Raw genomic sequence first — 25,620 nt, forward strand, 5'->3', positions numbered from 1 at the left:
TAACATGTTCACTACTCAAATTCCATATGCAACTATACTAATATACTGCCCAAATAACTGAATAACATATCTACTACTCAAATTACTTCATATTTATACTATACTAATTTTCAACACTAATCCTTTATGGGTTCCGGAGTGGCGTGCTACTCGCCAGAAAAGCGCTTCAACACCCATCAAGGGTAACAAGTGCTATATGAATGCAAATCTCTCTTCCCCTTTTATCCATCCGCTATCCTTCTCACTCCAAGTAACAGACTAATATCCACCACTGAAATGACCTCATATTTCACCATATTAATTCACTACTAATCCTTTCTAGGCTCCCTGAATAGCATGCGTCAACAAGCGAGCGATAAATAAATACAAACCTTTGTCCTACTCTATCCTTCTGCTATCATTCCAAATCCAAATAACTGACTAACCTATCCACCACTTAAAATGTACTTGCATGTTTCACTATACTAATTCAACACTAATCCTCTATGGGTCCCGGAGTAGCGTGCTACCCGCCGAAAAAGCGCTTTGACGCCTCGTATGGGGTAGTAAGCGCTATATAAATGCAATTACAATACAATACAATGACAGGGAGGCGAACGGGGGAGGAGAGCAGAGAGTGTTGCGCGGCAGGCTGGGCTACAGGAACTGACGCAGGCTGGGCTACAGGAACTGACACAGAGGCTACAGATGGATGCTTAAGAGAAGGTTTTTTTCTTATGAGTACATGTTTCTGTCTTTGCTGTCCGCTGGTCAGCCTTTCATGAGCAAACGTTGCAGGGTCTGTCGTCGGTTGTGGGTAGAACTCCAGGCCCAGAAAGGTCTTCAAAGGGTTTGACTTCCTGGGACCTCTTTCTTCTTTCCGAGGTTAGCGTCCTAGGACCTCCGGTTTTTGAAGCCCCATAGAAAAGAAAAGAAACAAACGTCCTCCAACGTCCAACTCAGGGGCCGGGAGTGAGGGAACAACCAAGTGCTTAAGTGCTCTGGGATACTAGTGAGGGTGAACGCGGACTGGTGCTCGTGCAGCGATAGTCACACTTGTACGGGATATCAAATCAGAGCGGTCGGGACACATGCAGCGGGAATTTACAACGGGGTTGCCTTCTCCCCACCCAGCCCGCTACCTTCCCCCGTACCTGCTCAAGCCACGCTCCTCCCGTGGGAACGTGGCAGGGCGGCTCGTGGATACGTTGGCCTCCTGGCTTGTCGTGGACGCTCTTCCCGCCTTCAATCTTCAACACGCCTTCTTCCTCCGGTCTCGCTCCTCTCTCCGTCCTCTCACCTTCCGCCCCCAGGGAAACGCTGTCCGCTGTCTTCCTGGTTCCGTCTTCCTTTGAGTCGTCCTGCGCGATGACGTCCCAGGGAGGGGGTGGGCCTGTTTAAAGGTGCCGTACTGTTTCGCCGCTTCTTCTTCGTGACCGCAAGGGAACTGCTGATTCCACTCGTCCACGAGTGATGGAGGTTGCTGTATAGAGGGCACAGAGGTGGGTGAGAGGGGTACGGGAGACCACCAGTCCTGCAGACCTTCCGATGACTCGTCTGTCCAGCCCACCCCGTCACACAGAGATAGACCAGAAAGTCAGAGTGAGAAGTTTGCTGGAAGAGAACATTTTTAATGTAACGGGATGCTATAGCTCAGCGAATTGTTTATGCGTTTTTTCAATCTGTAGATGTAACATCATTCTATGTACCGATATATTTAGTATATGAAAAGCAGAATAGATTCTGGTGTAGTCACTGATGTGGTCTGCATAATTAATCCGAAGCTGGAAGGAAATAGAAGACTACACGAAGGAAGACGTTTTAATCGATGTGCGCAAGGAAACATATAAATGTTGTGTTACGGGTTATGCTATTTTTTGTAAGATGCAATAACATTTCTACAGCACACATTGTCATTGTAGTAGGACCTCGTAGCACAAGGCCGCAACACTGGTCCCTGCAGCCCTTGCGGCACATGGGGGAACCTCCTGAGGGGCCTCAACCCTTAAACAAGCCTTTGCAATACAATTGCGGCACTTGTGCTTTAGCTGTAAATATCTCAAGCTAAAGCGTGGGTGCCCTGAGTGCTTCAAAAGTAAAGAAATAGAAAAAACCCATTTTATCTATTTCTTTACTTTTGAAGCAATTGAGGCACCCGTGTTTTAGCTTGAGATGTTTACAGCCAAAACAAGAGTGCCGCGATTGAAACCAAAGTAAATAAAGAGAACAAAAATGGCAGGCGCATGTTTTTTCTCTTTATTTACTTTGGTTACAATCGCCGCACTTGTGCTTTAACACTAAATATCTTAAGCTAAAGCGTCTGCCGCGAATGGTTCCAAAGTAAAGAAGCAATCGTGGCTTTAGCTTAAGATGTTTACAGTTAAAGCTTGAGTTCGGCGTTTGAAACCAAGATAAATAAAGAGAAAAAAGGCATGCACCTGTGTTTGCCAATGCAACTAACCATAAGAAAGGTGCGGCCACCATTATTCCTGCCGGGGTGCTGTGATCGATACATTTTAAAACTAGGCTGAAGCTGGGTACCTTGCAGCATGGGGATGCTGCAAGGTACCCTCTGAATTCGATGGGACGTAGCACATGGAGTAGTGGGAGGGGCTGCAATGACTCATGCCTTTTCACAAACAAGACTTCAACAAGCCCAATCCCTCCATAAAAGTAAGCCCAAAACAAACCAATTAGCCTGCCAAAAATTAGCACAACTGCTGTACACCTCGAAAAGTGGAAAAAGGCTGAATAAATACTATCAACAGAGCGGGAGGAACAGAGGGGAAGGCAGTACTGACACAATTGTGGCATTAAGAGGAGATGGGAGGGAGGAATGATCTATTTACATGTAAGCAGATTTGCCTCCAAAGCTGAGCACAGGCAAACAGTAACAGACCAGGAAACAAAGAAAAAAAAAGAGTCCCCACAAGAACACATAAAGAGCCATAGTGGAATGAGACAGTACTTCGTCCCTGCTGCATGGGAGGAACAGAAGTTACAAAGAGGCAGGGCTGACCACTAGCAAGCAAGGATTTCTAAAAGACGCTGAAACAAGCTATTAAAAAGCAGAGGGATGGCTTTAAACCAACGTGAGAAATTACAACAGATCTCTACTGCTCGACCAAAAACGAGAAGGTAGGTATCAATTAGAGCCCCCTCCCCAAAAATGTAATATGCTTCTTATCTTTAGTAACGCTTCTTCTGGTGAATTCTGTCACATTCCGCTCTGCCTGCTCACCTCCATGTTCTGAAATTGTAATTTGCAGGTTGCGTCTTATCCTAGCGCATCGTAATTATCTGTTAATAAACCGCCATCAATGTGAAGGGATGATGACCGTAGTGCCTCGGTGTTGTCTGTTCCAGAGGTGGGACAGGCTCTCTAAGTAATCTGATAGCACCCGGTAGCTATTGCAGACATTTTATAGATCCATTCAGGAACCTGTCAGGGTTGCGAAAGTGAGGAATCTTTTAGAGCATCCACCAGAAATAGCGTTACCAAAACTAAGTTCTTATTCCTTTAGTCTGTACTGACCTGGAAGTTTTCAAACTATGTAGCTCTATCCTGATCTACTTTAGGGCTGGGAAGTCATTTTTTTTAATCTGGCTTGTCTTTTGCTAACATTTTTACCTTATCCATAAACATTATTTTATTAACATTTTAAATGTTTTACAGGTCTTTTTGTCAATCCTACGACATGAAGCAACATTCTACCAAGGTTTTCCGCGACATTGTGAATGCACTGGGATCGTTTATCCAATCATTATTCCTTATACCAAGCACAGGGAGCACTTTGACAATAACAAACCAAACTGGTAAAATTACAGATCGATTTTTACTGTGTATTTGACATTGAAATGCCTCTGTGCTGGATGAATGTACTCGATGAACAACAGTAAACCATTCAGGGACAATAAACCACCTCTATGCACACTGTTTTAATTTTTACTTGTCTTTTTTTCACAGTAAAGGCCTTACTTTCTTTCTAGCTTTGCAATTACATTGCACATTCCATGCTTTCAAGTTTGTTGTATCCTATTACTTTTAGCCATTATCCAGCAATCACTGTTTTATTTCATTGTACACTAACTAGGTTTGTGTTCCCTCCATTAAATCCATTTTCGTGACAAAAGAAGTCCATGTAAAATTTACATAGTAGTATTCATTCTGTAGAGGTCACAGAGAGCAGTAGTTGGCACTGGAAGCCAAAGAAACCTTTCGATAGAGTTGAGAATTAGAGGTGAACCAAATAACTGAATTTGGAAGGATTACATTTTGCTCAGGTTAGGGTTTTTTGGTGCTAAACATATTGCGCACATAGGTGATGGCGACAGCAGATGTTCCAAACTTTTAAATGTACATCTTTCTTGAAGAATAAGGTGGGACTTGAAACCACAACAGAATGTAAGTACAAACCGAAAGTCAAGCAGAAATAATATTAACTGTGCTAGGTTTTATCCCCTCGGGGTATGGCAGTACATTTGCTCTTCGCACTGATTTTTGGTTGTGTGACACACTGGGTCAGATTTGGAGGGAAGAAGCATATGGGGCCAGGATTAACCAATTGCATTTCTGTTTTTCCACTGCTATATAACTGGGTGTATTTTTTACTGAAAGAGAGTACTTGTTTGAAAAGGTGAGGTACTCTCTATTGAAAGGGAAATCTGGTGTACTGTTTATTGTTTATTTAGTTAGATTAATAATATTGTTTCACTTTGTGCTCATTTTAGGACAGACCATGTCATTTGTTAGAAATCTCCTCCCTCATCTCCACACCTAGAGCGCTGCATTTGTGTCCCTTGTTAATTCTTTTAGTAGTATTGTATATTCTCTGTGAGTAGTTGAAGGAAGTGCATTAGTTTTGAGGCATGAATTTCTGGAGACGTGTGGTCGTATCTGGTTCTTCTATTGGCATTCCTAGATCTGCAACCCATTCGTCTCTGCCTAAGTTGCCTAACGTTTATTTGGCTGGAACCTATTGTGCTTTGTATTACTGCATTACAGCTTTGGTTGTACCTGTTCTCGCCCTTATGAGCTGGAGCCCTTCATGCACATATGATTCTGTACTTCCTAATTTCCATACCTGGTTAATTATATTTTTTATTGCCTCTTGTTGGAGAATGTGCCCTTTTGGTGGTCGTATTTGTTTGTTAGCTCCTGGAACCCTCTCAAACTGCTCACCTCATATAACTCTCCTAGCTTTGTCAACCCTTGATTTTCCAATCTAATCAGTCTGTTCCCATAGTAGCTCTAGTAGCAATCTATCTATGTCTATCAGTATTTCTTTGAGTATTCTTACTGGTAAGGTTATTAAGGTAACATTATCATCTTGGAAATAGTTGTCTTTCCCATCATTGAGAGTAGGAGTGTTTTTCAGAAGTGAATCCCTCCTTGTAGTGCTGATTCTTTACGTATGTTTTCAGATATCGCTTCTGGTTCATTTCTGTATATTTGCCCCCCACCGGATATCTTATAGTATCTGGTTTCCATTTTAATCTAGACTCTTTCAGATAACATCTCTATATTTGCATTGTGTTCTACTGGGAATATGCAAGATTTGCTCCAGTTTACTCTAAAAACCTGAATGTCTCCGAATGTTTCCTGTGCCTTAATGACTTTTTCTAGATCTACATGTAAGAATTAAAGGAATTGCAACATATTGTTCACATATAATAAAACGTGGTATTTGATGTACCTATTTTTATGCCTCTATAACCCAGTCCTGATCTCAATAGGTTAGTGAATGATTATTTTTCTGTGGCGACTATAAGAGGGAATAGTGGCCATCCAGGATGTGTCTCCCCTGCTCACATTGTACAGTGCCAAGTTGTCTAGGACTGTATATAGCCTTAAGGTGCGATTGGTGATCTCCAGGATTAAAACTCACTCACTAGTCCCATTTCTATCATTACTGTGTGCGGGTATTGCCCATTTATAGTGTCAAGGGCTTTCTGTGTCTATTGATAGTATCTCTGCTCAGGGTGTAATCTTATCTCACTTGTCTGGGATTACTATCAATTGTCTGATATTTTTCTCTGTTTCACAACCAGAGTTGAATAAAATGTAATCTAGTTGTATCAGATGTAGCATTATCGGGAGAATTATCTTCTCTAGAACTTAGCTTACTTCTCTTGTTCTGGGAGGCAGGATCTTTCTGCTTTTTGGGAGTTGTGCATTTCCATTAGATTATGTGTCAGTCTTGCTAATTGTGTGGATATCTCATGTAGGAATGCTATTTGATCTTGATTAAGAGCCGCCCTGAACGCTGCCGCGAGACTCATTACTGGCTCAAGAAAACATTCGCATATATCCCCAGACTTAAAATCTCTAAAATGGCTGCCTTTTGAGGCCAGAATACAGCTAAAAATTACCGTTATGACACACTCGGCCGTGTACCTCGCTCAAAAGTTGTCTATATCTGGAGGTTCGAGATCCAATAGAAGTACAAAAAATCTACTCCTGAAACCTCGTAGATTCCGGAAGGAAAAAACATACAAGCGCTCCTTCTCAGGAATGGCACCCAGGATCTGGAATGCACTCCCTCCTGAAACCAGGCTTATCTCCTCCACTGCATTCTTCAAGAAAGAGGTAAAAGCCATCCTTATGGCTAAGTTCACCTGAACTTTATAGGTGTTGGATCAGAGACTCTGCATCGCTTTGTACTTTTGATCTCCTGATTGTCTCTTGGCACTATATTCTTATTTGATTGTGACACTATTATGCTACTCTCCTACTACCGACCACTATATGATACACTTTAGTTTGTTGAATCACCCTCCTGATGCCCCCACCCTTGTTCTCTCTATCCTTAGAAATTGGTATAAGCCATCCCTACATCCAAAGTTTACCTGAACTCTATTGTAGCTGGATCAATGACTTTGCGCCGTCTTATATTACTTGTTACCTGATTGTATATTGGTATGTTTTCTGTACACTACTGTTTTCCTATTATGTTAGTGACTATTATACTGCTCCCATTAGTTCTGTTCAGTCCTGTGGCCACTACCCCTGTCTCTGTGAAGCTCTCTGATATCTGTAAAGATCTTGTTCGCGCTATATAAAACTTTGAATAAATAAAATAAATAAATAAATTATGGGCGTTTAAATCAACTGTTGCTATGTTTTTGCCAACTAAAAATTCTGATTCTTATATTTATGTGCAGTGCACGTCTTGTAGAGGAACTATATGTACACACCTTCTTCTAATAAACCCTTGGGCTTTTTATGTGTTACTGCAATTTTGCAGTCCCCTTACGTTCCATGTAAGGAATTTGAAGTTTGCCCCAGGGCTAGTGCTATGAAGATCAGTCTCTAATTTTTGTTAAATCTATTGAGTTCAATAGGTGGGTGCATTGATGCCTGGGGAATATTCAAAGACAGATTCCTCACCTTAGAATATTCCCCAGGAATCAGACTGGACCTGGAAATGTTTGAGCAGTACCTCAGCGCGCCAATTGGTGGCATTGAACAGCTCTGTCAGCATAATTTGTGCTGGATGTGACCATATAGGTGCCACCCCACATCAGTTCTCGTGTTTCCGTGCCACCAGTTCAGATTTGGAGAGAGCTCCCTCAGTCCATTTTTTAGGCTATTTTTGTATCTTCCCTGGAGTCAGTTCCAGTGACGTAGTTTCCAAGGCCTATGTCGGCACTGACCTTGTTGTCCTGCCCGAATCCGATATGGAGGTGGACAGGTGTTGCCCAACATCGACTCTGGCCAGAACTTGACCTTCCAAGTCTGAGTCAGGGCCTACTTTTTTTGATAGGTCCTGTAGCGAGTACGATTGAGAGGGATCTGAGGAGACCTATGGATACCCTGACCCCTTTGAAGAGCACGAAGAGAACTGATACAAGGAACTGACAGATGCCAGTAGTATGGACACCTCCCCAGACGCTGGCTTAATCTCTCCTATTAGTGTGGCTACTGAGTAAGGGGCTTCCTTTCCCATGGTGGTGAGGAAGGCTTCTTAGGTCCTGGACCGTACGCTGCCCTCGATGGCAGTCGAGACAAATGTTTTAATGAAGCCCACACAGATGTCTTGCTGGAGGCATAGGCCAAGCCCTGGACAGGGTCTCCTGTGCACAAGACGATAGCCCAATGCCACCACCCAGGTCCTGGGGGACCCAGCTTTCCTCACCCAGCACCCCACCCTGGAGAGCCTGGTTGTGCAGACCTCTACATCCAGAGCCAACCCTGGTGCGTTCCCTACCACACCACCTGATAAGGAATCCGAGTGGCTGGACACCTTCAGCAAGAGTATGTTGTCTTTCACCAGCCTTGCGATGTGGTCAGTGAACACCTCGTGCCTCTTGGGCCGATATTCCCACACAGTTTAGGATTCCGTTGCAAATGTGCTATCCATGGTCTTAGAGGAGGCCTGAGCCAGTCTGATCCCCGGCTATTGCCAATGGCAGAGATGCAGCAAAGTTCATCTGGAGCTGTGGACTGGATACAACTGACTTGCTAGGCAGAACAATTGCTTCGTTAATCTCACTCTGATGCCACGCCTGGCTGAGATCTACTGGAATTTTGGGGGATGTCACGGCACCCCTTATGGTCATGTCCTATGGTGGTACTCCCCTCTTTGGCGACATGACTGGTTTGGTGCTTGAATGCTTTAAGGACAGCAGGGCCACTGCCCATTTAATAGGACTATCCAGTGCCCCACGCCAGCCCCACTCAGCCTTTCGCCCTTTCTGTGGCTACGGTAGGGCCAACCAACTGTGTCTGTCCCCACCCAGCCATCCGACTTAAGTCTTCCCAGTCCTATCGTGGCCATGTATGCAGTTCCCACAAGCCCCATGGGATCCAAGCCTGAGGTCTGCCCAGTTTGCCATCCCCAGTAGCCGCAGTCTCCAAACCCCTTTAGTTTTCCCTCTCATCATCACAGGCAACCAGTCGACAGCAGGATCCAACACCACCTGCCCCGCTGCCAGACCATAACATCAGACAAATAGGTGCCTCAAATTGTTCAGTGGGTTTACACCCTTCCATTCACTGAAACTCCACATCCCATGCCACCATCCTCCGATCGGCTGACATAGGACCATCTTTCCCTGCTCTAGCTGGAAGTACAGGAGCTTTTGACCAAAGGAGCCACTGAAAGGATGCAGGCTTCAGAAGTAGGTTGTGGTTGCGATGCTATTCCTGCTACTTTCTGGTGATCAAAAATGATGGAGTCTCCCGCCCAATATTAGACCTGCACCCTCTAATCAACTTCCTGAAGAAGGAGACATTCAAGATGCTCACTCTAGCTCAGGTCCTGTATTCCCTAGACCCTGGCAACTGCTGTGTAGCATTGGACTTACACGATGCCTGTTTTCACATACCCGTCCTAACTGCCCACATGCGTTTCCTGCTGTACACAGTGGGCCAAAAGTACTTTCAGTTCTCTGTGCTCACTTTCAGCCTTACCAACGCTCCTCGGGTGTTCACGAAGGTGATGATAGAAGTTACAGCCCATTTATGGAGGTCAGAGTTTCAAGTCTTTCCGTACCTTAATGAATTACTCAGGCAATGTCCCCCCTCCTCCAGACTATTGCAGACCTCTTGCATTTGCTGGGGTACACAATCAACTCAACATGTCGAAGTCACACCTGGCTCCCTCTCATCTGAGCTGTTCTTGCACTGTGCAGCCTATCCTCTGGAGTGACGAGTCAAAGGTATTCAGGCCATGATTCCGATGTTTCAGCCTCTATCCGGGATTTTGGTGAGCCTGACTCTAAGGCTGTTGGTCCTCATTGCCTCTTGCATCCTGGTTGTAACACATGCCCGTTGACCTATTCGGACTCTACAGTGGGACCTATAATCCTAGTGGATACAGCATCAGGAGAATCTCTCCAACCTGGTCCAGATATCAGAAGGAATTGTAAAAGATCAGCAGTAGTGACTGATGAACTGTGATTGGATCAGTGGCAGAGCACTCTCCCTTCTCCACCCAGAGCTGACTGTGATGACAGATGCATCACTAATGGGTGGGGTGGCCATCTGAGAGAAATGAAGATCAGAGGACTCTGCTCTCCAGTGTATTTTCAGCTCCACACCAACCCGATTCACCTGGCATTGAAAGCATTTCTTCCTATAATCAAGCGATCAAGGCAATACTAGTGCCTTGTGTATGCCTTCCGTCTTTGCCACTTTTGCCCATAATTCTCAAGAAGATCAGGAACGACCAGGCCCAAGCCATTCTTGTTGCTCCAGATTGGGCAAGGAGACTATGATATCTGGAACTCCTGAGCTTAAACATCGGTCCTCAATCAGTCCCTGATCAGGCTGCCCTTTCAGGAGGATCACCTATCACAGCAACAGGGCAGGGTCCTGCACCCGAAGCTATACACGTCCACCTTCATGGATGGAGATTGATCTCCTTGTAGAAGTCTATGATATTATTTTGGCAGCCAGGCGTCCCTCAACCAAGGCAGCATACGCTTGCAGATGGGATAAGGTTGTGGCTTGGTGTCCTACCAAAGATGTTGATCCCCTCTACACCTTTGTCCGAGATGTAATTTGTTTTATCATTATTGCTGCAAGGCTTTGCTTTGGGCGCAGTTAAAGGGTATCTTTCAGCCACATCAGCTTTCTTGCGGTTGTCAGATCAGCCCTCCTTGTTCAAGTCACCTGTTGTGACAGATTTTTTAAAATGACTCCAACATGTTTTCTCCGAAACCCTTCATCATGCTCCAATGAGATCTGAACTTAGTTATGACATATTTGCCCGCTGCATCTCTTGACCATCAAAACAGTCTTTCTAGTGCCCATTACATCTCCCAGGAGGGTTAGATTGCTGCAAAAACCCTCTGTGCACCTTCTTTACACCAATTGTTTCCAGACAAACTGGTTCTGAGAACACATACCTAGTTCCCGCTGAAAGTCCTCACACCTTTCCACATCGGCCAGACCATCACATGCCGACCTTCTTAGCCCCGCCCTCACCTGGACTGAAAAAGAGGGCTATCTTTCTCCATCCATCCATCCATCTATCCATCCCTCCCTCCCACTCACTCCCTCCCTCTCCCCCCCACTCCCCCAGTAGGTAGGTATAATTAGGACCTTGCTTCTACTCAAAAAGCGTTTTTTGTTTTGACAATATCTTTGGCACCGTTTGACGAATCTTTGCCACATTTTCAAAACTAATCGTTCACTTAGGTCAGCTTCTGTCTTGAAAGTTTCGGGGTGATTCGTCAAGCAGGGGTTGAGAAAAAAGGGGGGCCCAAAGCGCGTTTTCCTTATGTTAATTTCCATAGGAACTTTAGACAAGGCTACAGCCCGAACTGCTGGCAAAAAAAGTAGGTCTTGGTCCAGAAAGCGTGCTTTTTCTTAAATGGTGTAAATCCATTCAGTAGTTGCTGAGAAATGCAAAAAACTTTTTTTTATATATCTGAGCACCGAGGAGGATTTATGAACCCTCCCGAGTACAAGCTTCATTCTGATTGGCTGCCAACACGCCAAACCAGAATGTGTTGGCAGCCATCTTGTGACTCTGTTATCGAGTCACAAGAAAAAAAGATAAAAAAAAAGAAAAGGGGGCAGGATAGAAACACCCTTACCCCCTAGGCCTGCTCTGGGCCCAATAAAAGCATTTTTAAAAAAAGTGCAAATTCCGGGCGAAACCTTCTTTTTCCATACGAAGCGCAGGCTTTCCGTGCTTTGTTTTCTATAAGCCACCGGGTGGGCAAGGCCCGGGGGCAATCCCCAATTAATTAGCGGGGACCCCGGAAGCCGCAGGGACCGCCACAGCCCCGGGGCTTAGTTGATCATACGTGGGGGCACGCGGCCCTCCCGCAGCCCGGGGAACCACCACTTCCCGGTGCTTTTTAAAAAATGTGTGGGGGGACTCCAGCCCCCTCATGCTGCTCTGGGGACCGCCACCTCACCGGGGCTTTTACATTTTAGGGCAGTGCCCCCCCAAGCTCTCCACCTCCCCAGGGCTTTAAATTATTTTGGGTGGGGGCCTCGCGGGCTCCCCCGAGCCCCAGAGACCGCCACCTCCCCAGGGCTATTTCCAAAATCAAAGTGGGAGGCTCGAGCCCACCACCACCTCCCTGGGGCATTGAATATGTAAATACTTGGGTCCGTAGCGGCCCCTAGCCCTGGGGACCACCCCCTCCCCGGGGCTTCAAACTTGCTGGGAGGGGTGCAGTGAGAGGTGAAGATGGTCCTAGATGGTCCAGGGGACTGTCAGGGTCGGCTCCTGCAATGTCCCGGGGTGCCCACCTCCTGGACATTGCCGTTTGCTATGGCAGGGCAGGAGCACTGCTCCTAGCCTGCTGCAGCAAACACTGCTTTGCTTCTTGGAAGCAAGATTTGCTTACGGGCAAAGGGAGCTGCATGTTCACAGCTCCCTTTTGCCCAAAAGCAATGGCGGTTCCCGCAGGAGGCAGGGAGCCAGCAGGAACCGTGGAGGCATTGGGGCTCCCCCTAGGCTCCCCAACGCTGTGGACAGGCCCAGGGGGATGGGATCCCCGGGGCCAGAAGTGGCCCACGGCAGGGGGGGGCACACAGGAAAAATAAACAAATTAAATTAAAAAAACGAGGCCAGCCCCCGGGAAACGTGTCCGTGGAGTGAGAAGTGGCCCAGTCGAGGGGGGCCATGCGGCCCCCCTCCCAGGAAGAATAATACTTTTTTAAATAAAAATTAGGGCAGGCCCCGGGGGATGGGGTCCCTGTGGCCAATAGTGGCTCAGAGAAGGGAGGCCACGAAGCCCCCTTCCCATTTTATTTTTTTTATTAAAAAAAGTTCAGACCCTGGGGTATGGGGTCCCCAGGGCCAGACAATACTAAAAGAAAGGGGGGCACACAGCCCCAGTCTAAACATATTATTTTTTTTTAAGAAAAGCCAGCATCTTGCTGGAGGCCCTGCCCCCTCCATACACCACTCTGCAAATGCGCCCCCTGGCGCGTTCTAGGTTGAGGGATTACGTCCCCTTAAATCCTGAGGGTCCCTTGGGGGCCAACTAGCCCACCAGGTACCTCCAGTAAGCCTCACACAGTGGGATTGCTGAGAGGTGGTTTGAGGCCACGCCCCTTTTTACACTACTCTGTAAACGCACCTCTTGGAACACTGCGGGTGGGGCGATTAGGTCCTCTTTTGTCCTGAGGACCTCAAGACACAGGTGGACTTCACCCCCCGAGCAGCAGTGCGCCAGGAGGCGAGTTTGCAGAGTGGTGTAAAAAGAGGGCGTGGCCTCGGACCACTCTCAGCAATCCATCTGTGTGGGCCTTACTGGAGGTACCTGGTAGGTTATTTGTCCCCCAGGGACCCTCAGGAGGCAAAGGGACTTCAACCAAGAGCACGCCAGGAGGTGCATTTGCAGAGTGGTGGACAAAGGGAGTGTTGCCTGTGTCCACCTATGAGCAGTCCCACTATCTGGGGCATACTGGAGGTATCAGGTTGGCTAGTTGGCCCCTAAGGACCCCCAGCAGCGAAGGGGACTTTAATCCCCATCCAAGAGCACGCCAGGGAGTGTGTTTGCTGAGTGGTGGGGAAAGGGGGTGTGGCTTGCTATGACAACTTAGCAATCCCGCTGTGTGGGACTTACTGGAGGTAATAGGAGGGGTAGTTGGCCCCCAAGATTGTCCTTGGGGCTAACTACCGCTCCTATTACCTCCATTGAGACCCGCACACTGGGATTGCTAAGAGGTCTTTTGATGCCACGCCCCCCCTTTTCTACAACACTGCAAACGCACCTCCTGGCACAGTACTGGTTGGGGGATGAAGTCCACTATACTCCTGAGGGACTTTGGGGGCCAAGAAGCCCTCCTGCCTATTTCTGCACCCCTCTTGCCTCTTTCTCTACCCCTCTTGCCTCTTTTCTTGCACCTTCCTTCCTCTTTCTGCACCTCTCTTGCCTTTTTCTGCAGTTCTTCTGCCTTTCGCACTGCTCTTGCTTTATTCTGCAAATGTATACATCCCACTTGCCTCTTTCAGCACCCCTCTTCTGTCTTTCTGCACCTCTCTTGCCTCTACCTGCACACCTGTTTCTACAACTCTCTTGCCTCTTACTACAGTTCTTTTGCCTCTTACTACAGTTCTTTTGCCTCCTTCTGCACTCCTCTAGCCTCTTTCTGTACCCCTAATGCTTCTTTCTGCACTTCTCTTCTTTTAGTACTTCTCTTACTTCTTTCTGTACCTCTTGTTTCTTACTGCACCCATCTTGCCTCTTTTTGCACCCCTCCTCCCTCTTTTTGCACCCATCCTCCCTCTTTCTGCATATCTCTTGCCTCTTACTGTACCTCTGTTGCTTCTCTCTGCACTTCTTTTGCCTCTTTCTATACCTCTCTTGCTTCTTTCTGCACCCCTATTGTCCATTTCCCTTTTTTTTGCAGTCTCTTGCCAGTTTTTGCACCTCTCGCCTCTTTCTGCACCTCACTTGCCTCTTTCTGCACTTCTCTTGCTTCTTTCTACACCTCGGTTGCTTCTTTCGGCAATTCTCTTGCCTCTTTCTGCACTTCTCTTGCTTGTTACTGCACCTCTTTTGCTTCTTTCTGCACCGCCTCCCCTCTTTCTGCACATCTCTCCACTCTTTCTGCACCTCTCGCCTCTTTCTGAACCCCTGTTCCCTCTTTCTGCACCTTCCCTGCCTGTTTCTGAACCTCTCTTGCCTCTTTGTGTACCTCTGTTGCTTCTTTCTGCACTTCTCTTGCTTCCTCTGCACCCTTCGTGCCTCTTTCAGCACCTCTGTTGCTTCTTTCTGCACGTCTCTTCTTTCTGCACCCCTTGCCTCTTTCTGTATCCTTTTTGCCTATTTCGGCACCTCTCTTGACTCTTTCTGCGCCTCTCTTGCCTTTTTGTGCAGTTTTCTTGCCTCTTACTGCACCTCTTTTGCTTCTTTCTGTACTTTTCTTACCTCTTTTTGTACTTCTGTTCCAAATTTCTGCATCCCTCTAGATTCCTTCTGTACCCTCTTTCTTCTTTCTGCACCTCTCTTGCCTTTGCACACCTGTTCCATCTTTCTGCACCCCTTTTGCCTGTTTCTGCAACTCTCTTGCCTATTTCTGCAGTTCTCTTGCCTCCTTTTTCACCTCACTTGCCTTTTTCTACGCTTCTCTTGCTTCTTTCTGCACCATTCTTCCTTTTTCTGCACATCTCTTGCCTCTTTCTGCACCTCTCGTGCCTCATTCTGCACATCTCTTGGTTTTTCTGCACTGCGCTTTCCGCTTTCTGCACCCCTCTTGCATCTTTCCGCACCTCTCTTGCATCTATCCTCTATCCACTGTTACTTCTTTCTGCACTTCTATTGCCTCTTTCTGCACCTCCCTTGCTTCTTTCTGCTCCCCTGTTCTCTTTCTGCACCCCTGTTGTCTCTTTCTGCACTCGTCTTCCCTTTTTCTGCATCTCTCTTGGCTCTTTCTGTACCTCTGTTGCCTCTTTCTGCACCCTTTGCACCTCTTTCAGAACCTCTGTTGCTTCTTTCTGCACTTCTTTCTGTACTTCTTTCAGAACCTCTGTTGCTTCTTTCTGCACACCTCTTCCTTCTTTCGGCACCCCTACTGCCTCTTTCTCTACCTCTCTTGCCTCTTTGTGCACCTCTCCTACCTTTGTCTGCACTCCTCTTGCCTCTTTTTGTACCTCTGTTTGTTTTTTCTGCACTGCTCTTGCTTCTTTCTGCACCTCACTTGCCTCTTTCTGCACTTCTCTTGCTTCTTGCTATACCTCTGTTGCTTGTTTCAGCAATTCTCTTGCCTCTTTCTGCACCTCTCTTGCTTCTTTCTGCTCCCCTGTTCTCTTTCTGCAACCCTGTTGTCTCTTTCTGCACTCGTATTCCCTCTGTCTGCACCTCTCTTGGCTCTTTCTGTACCTCTGTTGCTTCTTTCTGTACTTCTTTCTGCACCCTTTGCACCTCTTTCAGAGCCTCTGTTGCTTCTTTCTGTACTTTTCTTCCTTCTTTCAGCACCCCTCCTGTCTCTTTCTGTACCTCAATTGCCTCTTTGTGTACCTCTCCTTCCTTTTTCTGCACTCCTCTTGCCTCTTTTTGCACCACTGTTGGTTCTTTATGCACTGCTCTTGCTTCTTTCTGTATCTCACTTGCCTCTTTCTGTACCTCACATGCCTCTTTCTGCACTTCCCTTGCTTCTTGCTACACTTCTGTTGCTTTTTTCAGCAACTCTCTTGCCTCTTTCTGCACATCTCTTTCTTCTTTCTGCTCTCCTGTTCTCTTTCTGCACCCGTTGTCTCTTTCTGCACTCATCTTCCATCTTGTTGCACCTCTCTTGGCTCTTTCTGTACCTCTGTTGCTTCTTTCTGCACCCTTTGCACCTCTTTCAGAACCTCTGTTGCTTCTTTCTGCACTTCTCTTCCTTCTTTCGTGCACCCCTCCTACCTCTTTCTGTACCTCTCTTGCCTCTTTGTGCACCTCTCCTACCTTTTCTGCACTTCCTGCCTCTTTTTGCGCCTGTTTGTTCTTTCTGCACTGCTCTTGCTTCTTTCTGCACCTCACTTGCCTCTTTCTGCACTTCTCTTGTTTCTTGCTACACCTCTGTTGCTTTTTCAGCAATTTTCTTGCCTCTTTCTGCATTTTTCTTGCTTGTTTTTGCAACTCTCTTTCGTCTGTCTGCACCTTTGTTGCCTCTCTGCATCTCATTTGCTACTTTCTGCACCCCTCTCCCCTCTTTCTGCACCCCGCTTTCTGTACTGCTCTCGCCTCTTTATGCCTCTTTCTGTACTCCTGTTCCCTCTTCATGCACATTTCCTGTCTGTTTCTGCACCCTTTGAACCTCTTTCAGCACTTCTGTTGCTTCTTTCTGTACTTCTCTTCTTTCTATCTGCAGCCCTCCTGCCTCTTTCTATAGCCCTCTTGCCTCTTTTTGTACCTCTGACGGTTCATTCTGCTTTTGCACCTCACTTGCCTCTTTCTGCACTTCTCTTTCTATACCTCTGTTGCTTCTTGCAGCAATTTTCTTGCCTCTTTCTGCACTTCTCTTGCTTGTTTCTGCACCTCTCTTGCGTCTTTCTGCACCTCTGTTGCCTCTTTCTGCACTTCACTTGCTTCTTTCTGCACCTCTCTTGCCTCTTTCTGCACCTCTGACTGAGGTAGTTTTAATCCTCCTGCCCTATTATGTGCTAGGACCTTACAGGGGAGGTTATGCCAACCACAGGGGTTCCCCAACCCATAGTGTACCCTAGTGTATGTAGGTGTTTTCACTGTATTCTAAGTGTCTTTCCGCATAGCACTGGCGTCTGGCCTGGTTAGTCAGTCAGCTACCACCAGTACCAGTTAGCAAAAAGTTGGCGCACAGGATGACTGTGCAACTAGGCCTCTTTCTGCACCTCTGTTTGTTCTTTCTACATATCTCTTGCCGCTTTCTGCACCTCTCTTGCATCTATCCTCTATCCACTGTTACTTCTTTCTGCACTTCTATTGCCTCTTTCTGCACCTCCCTTGCTTCTTTCTGCTCCCCTGTTCTCTTTCTGCACCCCTGTTGTCTCTTTCTGCACTCGTCTTCCCTTTTTCTGCATCTCTCTTGGCTCTTTCTGTACCTCTGTTGCCTCTTTCTGCACCCTTTGCACCTCTTTCAGAACCTCTGTTGCTTCTTTCTGCACTTCTTTCTGCACTTCTTTCAGAACCTCTGTTGCTTCTTTCTGCACACCTCTTCCTTCTTTCGGCACCCCTACTGCCTCTTTCTCTACCTCTCTTGCCTCTTTGTGCACCTCTTCTACCTTTGTCTGCACTCCTCTTGCCTCTTTTTGTACCTCTGTTTGTTCTTTCTGCACTGCTCTTGCTTCTTTCTGCATCTCACTTGCCTCTTTCTGCACTTCTCTTGTTTCTTGCTACACCTCTGTTGCTTTTTTCAGCAATTTTCTTGCCTCTTTCTGCATTTTTCTTGCTTGTTTTTGCAACTCTCTTTCGTCTGTCTGCACCTTTGTTGCCTCTCTGCATCTCACTTGCTACTTTCTGCACCCCTCTCCCCTCTTTCTGCACCCCACTTTCTGTACTGCTCTCGCCTCTTTATGCCTCTTTCTGTACTCCTGTTCCCTCTTTATGCACATTTCCTGCCTGTTTCTGCACCCTTTGCACCTCTTTCAGCACTTCTGTTGCTTCTTTCTGTACTTCTCTTCCTTCTATGTGCAGCCCTCCTGCCTCTTTCTATAACCCTCTTGACTCTTTTTGTACCTCTGATGGTTCATTCTGCTTTTGCACCTCACTTGCCTCTTTCTGCACTTCTCTTTCTATACCTCTGTTGCTTCTTGCAGCAATTTTCTTGCCTCTTTCTGCACTTCTCTTGCTTGTTTCTGCACCTCTCTTGCGTCTTTCTGCACCTCTGTTGCCTCTTTCTGCACTTCACTTGCTTCTTTCTGCACCTCTCTTGCCTCTTTCTGCACCTCTGACTGAGGTAGTTTTAATCCTCCTGCCCTATTATGTGCTAGGACCTTACAGGGGAGGTTATGCCAACCACAGGGGTTCCCCAACCCATAGTGTACCCTAGTGTATGTAGGTGTTTTCACTGTATTCTAAGCGTCTTTCCGCATAGCACTGGCGTCTGGCCTGGTTAGTCAGTCAGCTACCACCAGTACCAGTTTGCAAAACGTTGGCGCACAGGATGACTGTGCAACTTGGCCTCTTTCTGCACCTCTGTTTGTTCTTTCTACATATCTCTTGCCGCTTTCTGCACCTCTCTTGCATCTATCCTCTATCCACTGTTACTTCTTTCTGCACTTCTATTGCCTCTTTCTGCACCTCCCTTGCTTCTTTCTGCTCCCCTGTTCTCTTTCTGCACCCCTGTTGTCTCTTTCTGCACTCGTCTTCCCTTTTTCTGCATCTCTCTTGGCTCTTTCTGTACCTCTGTTGCCTCTTTCTGCACCCTTTGCACCTCTTTCAGAACCTCTGTTGCTTCTTTCTGCACTTCTTTCTGCACTTCTTTCAGAACCTCTGTTGCTTCTTTCTGCACACCTTTTCCTTCTTTCGGCACCCCTACTGCCTCTTTCTCTACCTCTCTTGCCTCTTTGTGCACCTCTCCTACCTTTGTCTGCACTCCTCTTGCCTCTTTTTGTACCTCTGTTTGTTCTTTCTGCACTGCTCTTGCTTCTTTCTGCACCTCACTTGCCTCTTTCTGCACTTCTCTTGCTTCTTGCTATACCTCTGTTGCTTGTTTCAGCAATTCTCTTGCCTCTTTCTGCACCTCTCTTGCTTCTTTCTGCTCCCTTGTTCTCTTTCTGCAACCCTGTTGTCTCTTTTTGCACTCATATTCCCTCTGTCTGCACCTCTCTTGGCTCTTTCTGTACCTCTGTTGCTTCTTTCTGTACTTCTTTCTGCATCCTTTGCACCTCTTTCAGAGCCTCTGTTGCTTCTTTCTGTACTTTTCTTCCTTCTTTCAGCACCCCTCCTGTCTCTTTCTGTACCTCAATTGCCTCTTTCTGCACCTCTCTTGCGTCTTTCTGCACCTCTGTTGCCTCTTTCTGCACCTCTGTTGCCTCTTTCTGCACTTCACTTGCTTCTTTCTGTATCTCACTTGCCTCTTTCTGCACCTCTGACTGAGGTAGTTTTAATCCTCCTGCCCTATTATGTGCTAGGACCTTACAGGGGAGGTTATGCCAACCACAGGGGTTCCCCAACCCATAGTGTACCCTAGTGTATGTAGGTGTTTTCACTGTATTCTAAGTGTCTTTCCGCATAGCACTGGCGTCTGGCCTGGTTAGTCAGTCAGCTACCACCAGTACCAGTTAGCAAAAGGTTGGCGCACAGGATGACTGTGCAACTAGGCCTTTTTCTGCACCTCTGTTTCTTCTTTCTGCATATCTCTTGCTTCTTTCTGCACATTTCTTTGTCTTTCTGGACTTATGTACCTCTTTTTGCATTTCTCTTGCTTCTTTCTGCGCCTTTCTTCCTCTTTCTACACATGTCCTACCTCTGTAGGCATTGTTAGAAATTAGCATTTAAAACAACTTTGAAATTCACTGAAAAAAACATAGGTTTCAGGGATGTTATAGTCCAACTAACTTTTTCAGTGAGTTTCTAAGATTTTTTAAATACTCATTTCTAACTATAACGTCCCTGAAACCTGTTTTTTTCAGTGACAACATATATATATATATATATATATATATATATAAGTTTCTTGTCTGCACAGAAGTCGGAGTGGGGCTCTATCTTTGTGAAATGTTCAACTAGCAGGCTTCTCCGCTCCTGCAATTCTTGAGCCCGCCCTGCAGAGTTGGTGGCCCCCAGAAAACGGAGTTTTTTGTGATTTATTGAATGGAGGGGGCATGACACGCTCTCGCGCACCAACCAAAGGACTGCCACAGGTATTGGTTGCGCATTTGGGAGAAAGGGAATAGGGGAGCTGTGTTCTCCTCTTGGAAGCTCTGCAGCGCAGACCCTTATCGAGGATAGAGGCAGCATTACAGTGCACTTGCTGGACAAATAATACGTGCACAGTACTATTTGGGACTTTGCTGTCACATTGTGTAAAAAAACGCTATTTGGCAAACATGAACAATTATACAATGCCTCGTTACTATGAAGCAATGGTGATGCATGCTGGGGCATGTAGTTAACATTATGGCCTCGTGACCACTTGGAAAAAATTTAACTCACCTGTGAGCAAGGCGTGGTGACGCCGAAACCGGTCAGGATGTGAGTTATATAATGCTGCCTCAGACTAATAAAGTTTCTTGTCTGCACAGAAGTCGGAGTGGGGCTCTATCTTAGTGAAATGTTCAACTAGCAGGCTTCTCCGCTCCTGCAACTCTTGAGCCCGCCCTGCAGAGTCGGAGGCCCCCAGAAAACGGAGATTTGTGTGATTTATTGAATGGAGGGGGCATGACACGCTCTCACGCACCAACCAAAGGACTGCCACAGGTATTGGTTGCGCATTTGGGAGAAAGGGAATAGGGGAGCTGTGTTCTCCTCTTGGAAGCTCTGCAGCGCAGACCCTTATCGAGGATAGAGGCAGCAGTACAGTGCACTTGCTGGACAAATAATACGTGCACACTACTATTTGGGACTTTGCTGTGATATTGTGTAAAAAAAACGCTATTTGGCAAACATGAACAATTATGCAATGCCTCGTTACTATGAAGCAATGGTGATGCATGCTGGGGCATGTAGTTAACATTATGGCCTCGTGACCACTTGGAAAAAATTGAACTCACCTGTGAGCAAGGCGTGGTGACGCCGAAACCGGTCAGGATGTGAGTTATATAATGCTGCCTCAGACTAATAAAGTTTCTTGTCTGCACAGAAGTCGGAGTGGGGCTCTATCTTTGTGATATATATATATATATATATATATATATATATATATATATATTGTTTTTACTGAAAAAGCATAGGTTACAGGGACGTTATAATGAGGCCGACATTTCACTTGTACAAAACCAGCAATATTCAGCCTTTATAGTTAGCTGAGCTAACTATAACTCGCGCACCCTCAATGTACTGCTGATGACGTCACATATTACGAGACTCCCAATGACGTCATCGGAGCCATAAGAAGACCTCGTCGGCGTGCTGACGTTACTTCCCTTTTTTCTGCGCCATTGGCGCGTAACGGTTTTTCTAGGGACTCTCCATTTTCTGATGATTTTTACTTTGTTTCCTTGAAGATTATAATGGCTACTTCTAGGAAGTCCGGATTTAAGCCCTGCAGGGAGTGTGGCGGTCACATGTCAATCACTTATCCACATGAAGATTGCCCTTGGTGCTTGTCTTCAGATCATGAGGAGTGTCCAAGCTGCAGGAAGATGAATCCTAAAGCCCTTAAAGAACGTGAGGCTAAACTTTTTATGGCCAAAGCCAAAAAGGATAAGAGAGGTCGGAAACCTTCCGAAATCGTCGTCTTCTCACACTTCGAAGTCGAGAAAACACAAGAAGTCGAAGAAGAGACATGGTTCTCTGTACCGTTCGTTTTCAGAACAGGGCTTCAAGGTCGCCTTCTCCAGCTAAGCGGCTTTGAAGGAAAGATATTATATCTCCATCGGCGACGCCGGTTCAATCTCCGGCTCCGAGGTCGACGCTTGAAGGGTCTCCAGCTCCCAGTAAGTCTTCAATGCCCAGGGAGTCATGTCCAGTATGTGTGGTTTCACCTGTGCGGGCACTATCTTCTCCGGCTCCGCAGGTTCCAGTCAGGTGATTCAGGAAGGTACGGATCCATATCCTCCTTTTCCTGCCCCTGGAACAGACCCTACACATTTTTTGAATGCAATGTTTGGCCTGTTTGCCAGGGTTTCTCATCCATTTGGTGCACCTTCGGGACCCATGGGTCCATGGCATTTAAAGACAACCTTATAGAAAGCTATCCTAGTGGTAGCTATGGAGAGCAGCCTTCAGGCTAAGTCTTGAACGAATGTAAAGCAGCTTGTTTTACCTGTCTATCATCTCATGTAATGACCAAATGAAAGAAGAACCACACCAGGTATATATATAAAATATATGTATTTATTCTAAACACATCCCTCTAGTCTTTTTATAAGGCTAGCGGCAAAAGTACACAACGTAAACTTGTTTAGCACACAGGAAATTAGCACAATATATGATTAGCCATAGGGGCGTCACAAACCATATACTAAGAAAGCGGTTTAAGAACCACGACTGACATAGATACGAGGCCTAGATCCTTTAAAACCGCTGGGGCCACCAGGAACCACCCAAGGTAGTGACACAGGGGACCCACGGGGGACACGTGCAGTGTCTAAACACAGCCGCGAATCACCATTAACTTCTTTGGGGAAAGTCGCTGTGGGAAAATTACAGATTAAGGACACTTAGAAGAGGACTTGGAGTAAACCCCTGTAGAACTAGGCAGTTCTAGAGTCAATTCCCACGGGAGCACCGGAGTACTCGAGTTACCTCACCCAGGGAAGCTGGGTGCATAGGTGTCTTTTGGTGTCGGGTTTTGTTGTCGTTTTCAATGGCGAGCTGCTGAAAAGTGCTGCAGGCGACCAAGTGGAAAGTGCCAGGATGGATCCAAGGGTGGATCGAAGATCTGAAGAACCTGAAAGCAGAGGGGACAGAGTCTGGGTCACCAGCCAGTGAACAGGAAGGCGATGAGAAGATGCCAACCAATGTCGGTGATTTCAGGCGAAGAAGGTGAAGCTTGACTCTTCAGCCACGAGGACCAGGAGGCGTCGATGACGACCAGGAGCTGGATTAGAGCTGTCCCATGAAGGATGTTGAGTGCTGCAGCGTCGGTATCCAGATTGGACCGAACAAGCCTAGGCTACAACAACCCACGCAGAACGCAAAGATTGACTTCAGTGCAGACCAGCAAGGTCTGAGGGACTCGCCCTTTGGAGGGGAGTCAGGGCACGTTTGGAGCAACCAGGAAAGCCCAAGAAACAGAAGAGTTACCTTCGTGGGGACCCACCAGTCGACGGACCAGGGATCGCGAAGGAGCCTAGAGCTGAAATGCTAGAAGCAGGCCCACGGAACACTCGTGGAGTGTAGGCCCACAATCTTCGGTGCAAATGGTGCTCAGGGCTTGGACTACAAGTAGCCCAATGCACAACTTCGGGAAAGCTCGGAAAGTCGATGCACTAGCAAATGTGCACGTGTCCAGGGGTTCCGGTTCCAGTTCACTCGTGAGGGCTGTGGGTCTCAGCTTTGCTGGGATCTCGTGTTGGCCTCGGAGAAGTCTGGAAGTCTGGGTCCTATGTCGCGGATCCGGTGGGAGCCTTGGAAATGCAGACCGGCAAGATGTTTCTATGGTGCCTGCTTGAACTGGGGAGTCACTCATTGACCCCAAGGGAGATTGTTCCGTCTTCTAGTCGAAATAGAATGTCGAAGTTCCAGGATATATGTTGCAGAGTTTCTTCCAGGTATAATCTAAAGTCCTAAGGACTGGGTTCCTATACTTATACTAAGTTTAGGGGTTTGACTTACTCTAGGGTCCCACCTATGGGAGGACCCAGGGTGGGGGTGGTTACACCCCTTCCCTTTGTCCATATTCGCGCCAGAGCAGGGGCTGAGGGCCCCTGCAACCGGTTTAAACTGGGGTATGCTCAGGGACACCAAGTGTGCCCCCAGCACTGTCTGAAAAAGCATTCTATGAAGGCACCCACCCAGCCCCAATACACTAAAGCCTGTCTGGGAAGTGGTCACACCTCCCTGTGACAGGAAACCTATTGTCCAGGCCTCCCCTGACGGAGTTTCGTCCAGCAGCAGAAGGTCAGACCCGTGTCTGTGACATCCATTTTGTGATACCAGGGCTCTTTAAAACTATTACCGGTTAAGTAAGTATGTACATGTCTTCTCCCTCTAGAAAGGTGGAATTCTACCCCTGCCGCCAGGACTGGCTAGGGGGGTAGGATTCCAAAGTGTTTGACACTAAACACAACATGTTTCCATGCAGCCATTCCAAAGTTAGCATTTACAGCGAGGTTATAATGCACTTAAGAGTATATGGTTTGGCTGCATTACAGACCAGCTACAGAGAAGTGATTCCGAAAGCTGCAGAGGGGTTTTAGCTCATGCCTGGGCACCCTCTCACACGAAACCAAGCACTCTGACTTAGGATTGTTAAGGCCTGCCATAGGAGTGACTTATAAGTTTATATGTGTCAGTGATATAAGGTAGATACAGGTAGCCTATGACTTTGTAAGGGGTGCATGCACCACCTTACCCAGGCTGCAGTAGCAGACCTGTGGTTTAATTTTGGAAAACTTCCCAGGGGTGGCATAATACATGCTTCAGCCACTGGTAGGCCTCTGGGGTACCTGTGCCCTTAGTACTCAAGGTACCATATACTAGGCACTCACAGTAGCTCGCTGCGTCCCCTTCCAACTGAAGTGAAAACTGCGGCCGCCGACTACAATCAATGGCTTCCCGCTTCCTGCAATCTATTCGCCCCTAGTAGAAAGTGGCTTCCTAAACGAGCTATGCCATCGGCCCCATGGTATTCAGAAGAACTTAGAGATAGAAAACTGGAATGTAAACTGTTAGAAAGGGCCTGGCGTAAAAAGTATACTGATACAGATAAGAATAAATATAAACAATTCATAGCAAGTTGTAAAGAAAGCCTATCTGAAGCTAAAAGACAGTTTTTCTCCAAGCAGATTGCAATAGCCAAGTCCAATTCTAAGGAACTTTTTAATACTATTAAAAAATTGACCTCACCCTCCAGTCCTAAGAGTCACAGTAACCATTCATTTTGCAATGAAATCGCCGCCTTTTTCAAAGAGAAAGCTGAAATAATATTCTCCTCATTTTCTGAGGTCAATGAAAAAATACAGGCAAGTAACAATAGTAATGGAATGGAGAGTAGAGACCCATTAAGAACTCTGGATCAATTTACACCATTGGAGATTCCAGAAGTAATCAGGGTTTTATCCCAAATTCGACCAGGAGCCCCTAGTGATCCCTGTCCTGCTTGGGTCATCAAACAAATACCAGAGGTTATAGGAATGGCCCTGAATCCCGTGTTTAATAATGTTTTTGCTTCCGGGATTTTTCCGAAAATTTGGAAAGTAGCCTCGGTCCTGCCGCTTTTGAAAAAGGAGAACTTAGACCCTAAAGAACCCAATAATTATAGGCCTATTTCACGGCTCCCTCTCCCTGCTAAAATCCTGGAAAAGGTGATGAACACCCAACTCTGTGCTTTTCTTCATTGCAACAACTCTCTGGACCCCTCGCAATATGGGTTCAGGGCTAATCATAGCACTGAGCTGGCCCTGTTGAAATCTACGGAAGAGATTAGAGAAGCCGTAG

General features: G+C 46.7%; 1 protein-coding gene across 2 annotated transcripts in view; it reads left to right on the forward strand.

The window, feature by feature from the left end:
- The window catches only part of MON2 (MON2 regulator of endosome-to-Golgi trafficking), a 1,009,595-nt gene that overhangs the window by 445,270 nt on the left and 538,705 nt on the right, over positions 1–25,620 (forward strand). For both annotated transcript variants that reach the window (XM_078675668.1, XM_078675659.1), the window contains exon 10: positions 3,656–3,795. In XM_078675668.1, coding sequence (XP_078531794.1) covers positions 3,656–3,795 — 140 coding nt within the window. The remainder of the gene's footprint in view (positions 1–3,655; positions 3,796–25,620) is intronic.

The sequence above is a fragment of the Lissotriton helveticus genome, chromosome 1_1, assembly GCF_964261635.1.
Source record: "Lissotriton helveticus chromosome 1_1, aLisHel1.1, whole genome shotgun sequence".
Taxonomy (NCBI): domain Eukaryota; kingdom Metazoa; phylum Chordata; class Amphibia; order Caudata; family Salamandridae; genus Lissotriton; species Lissotriton helveticus.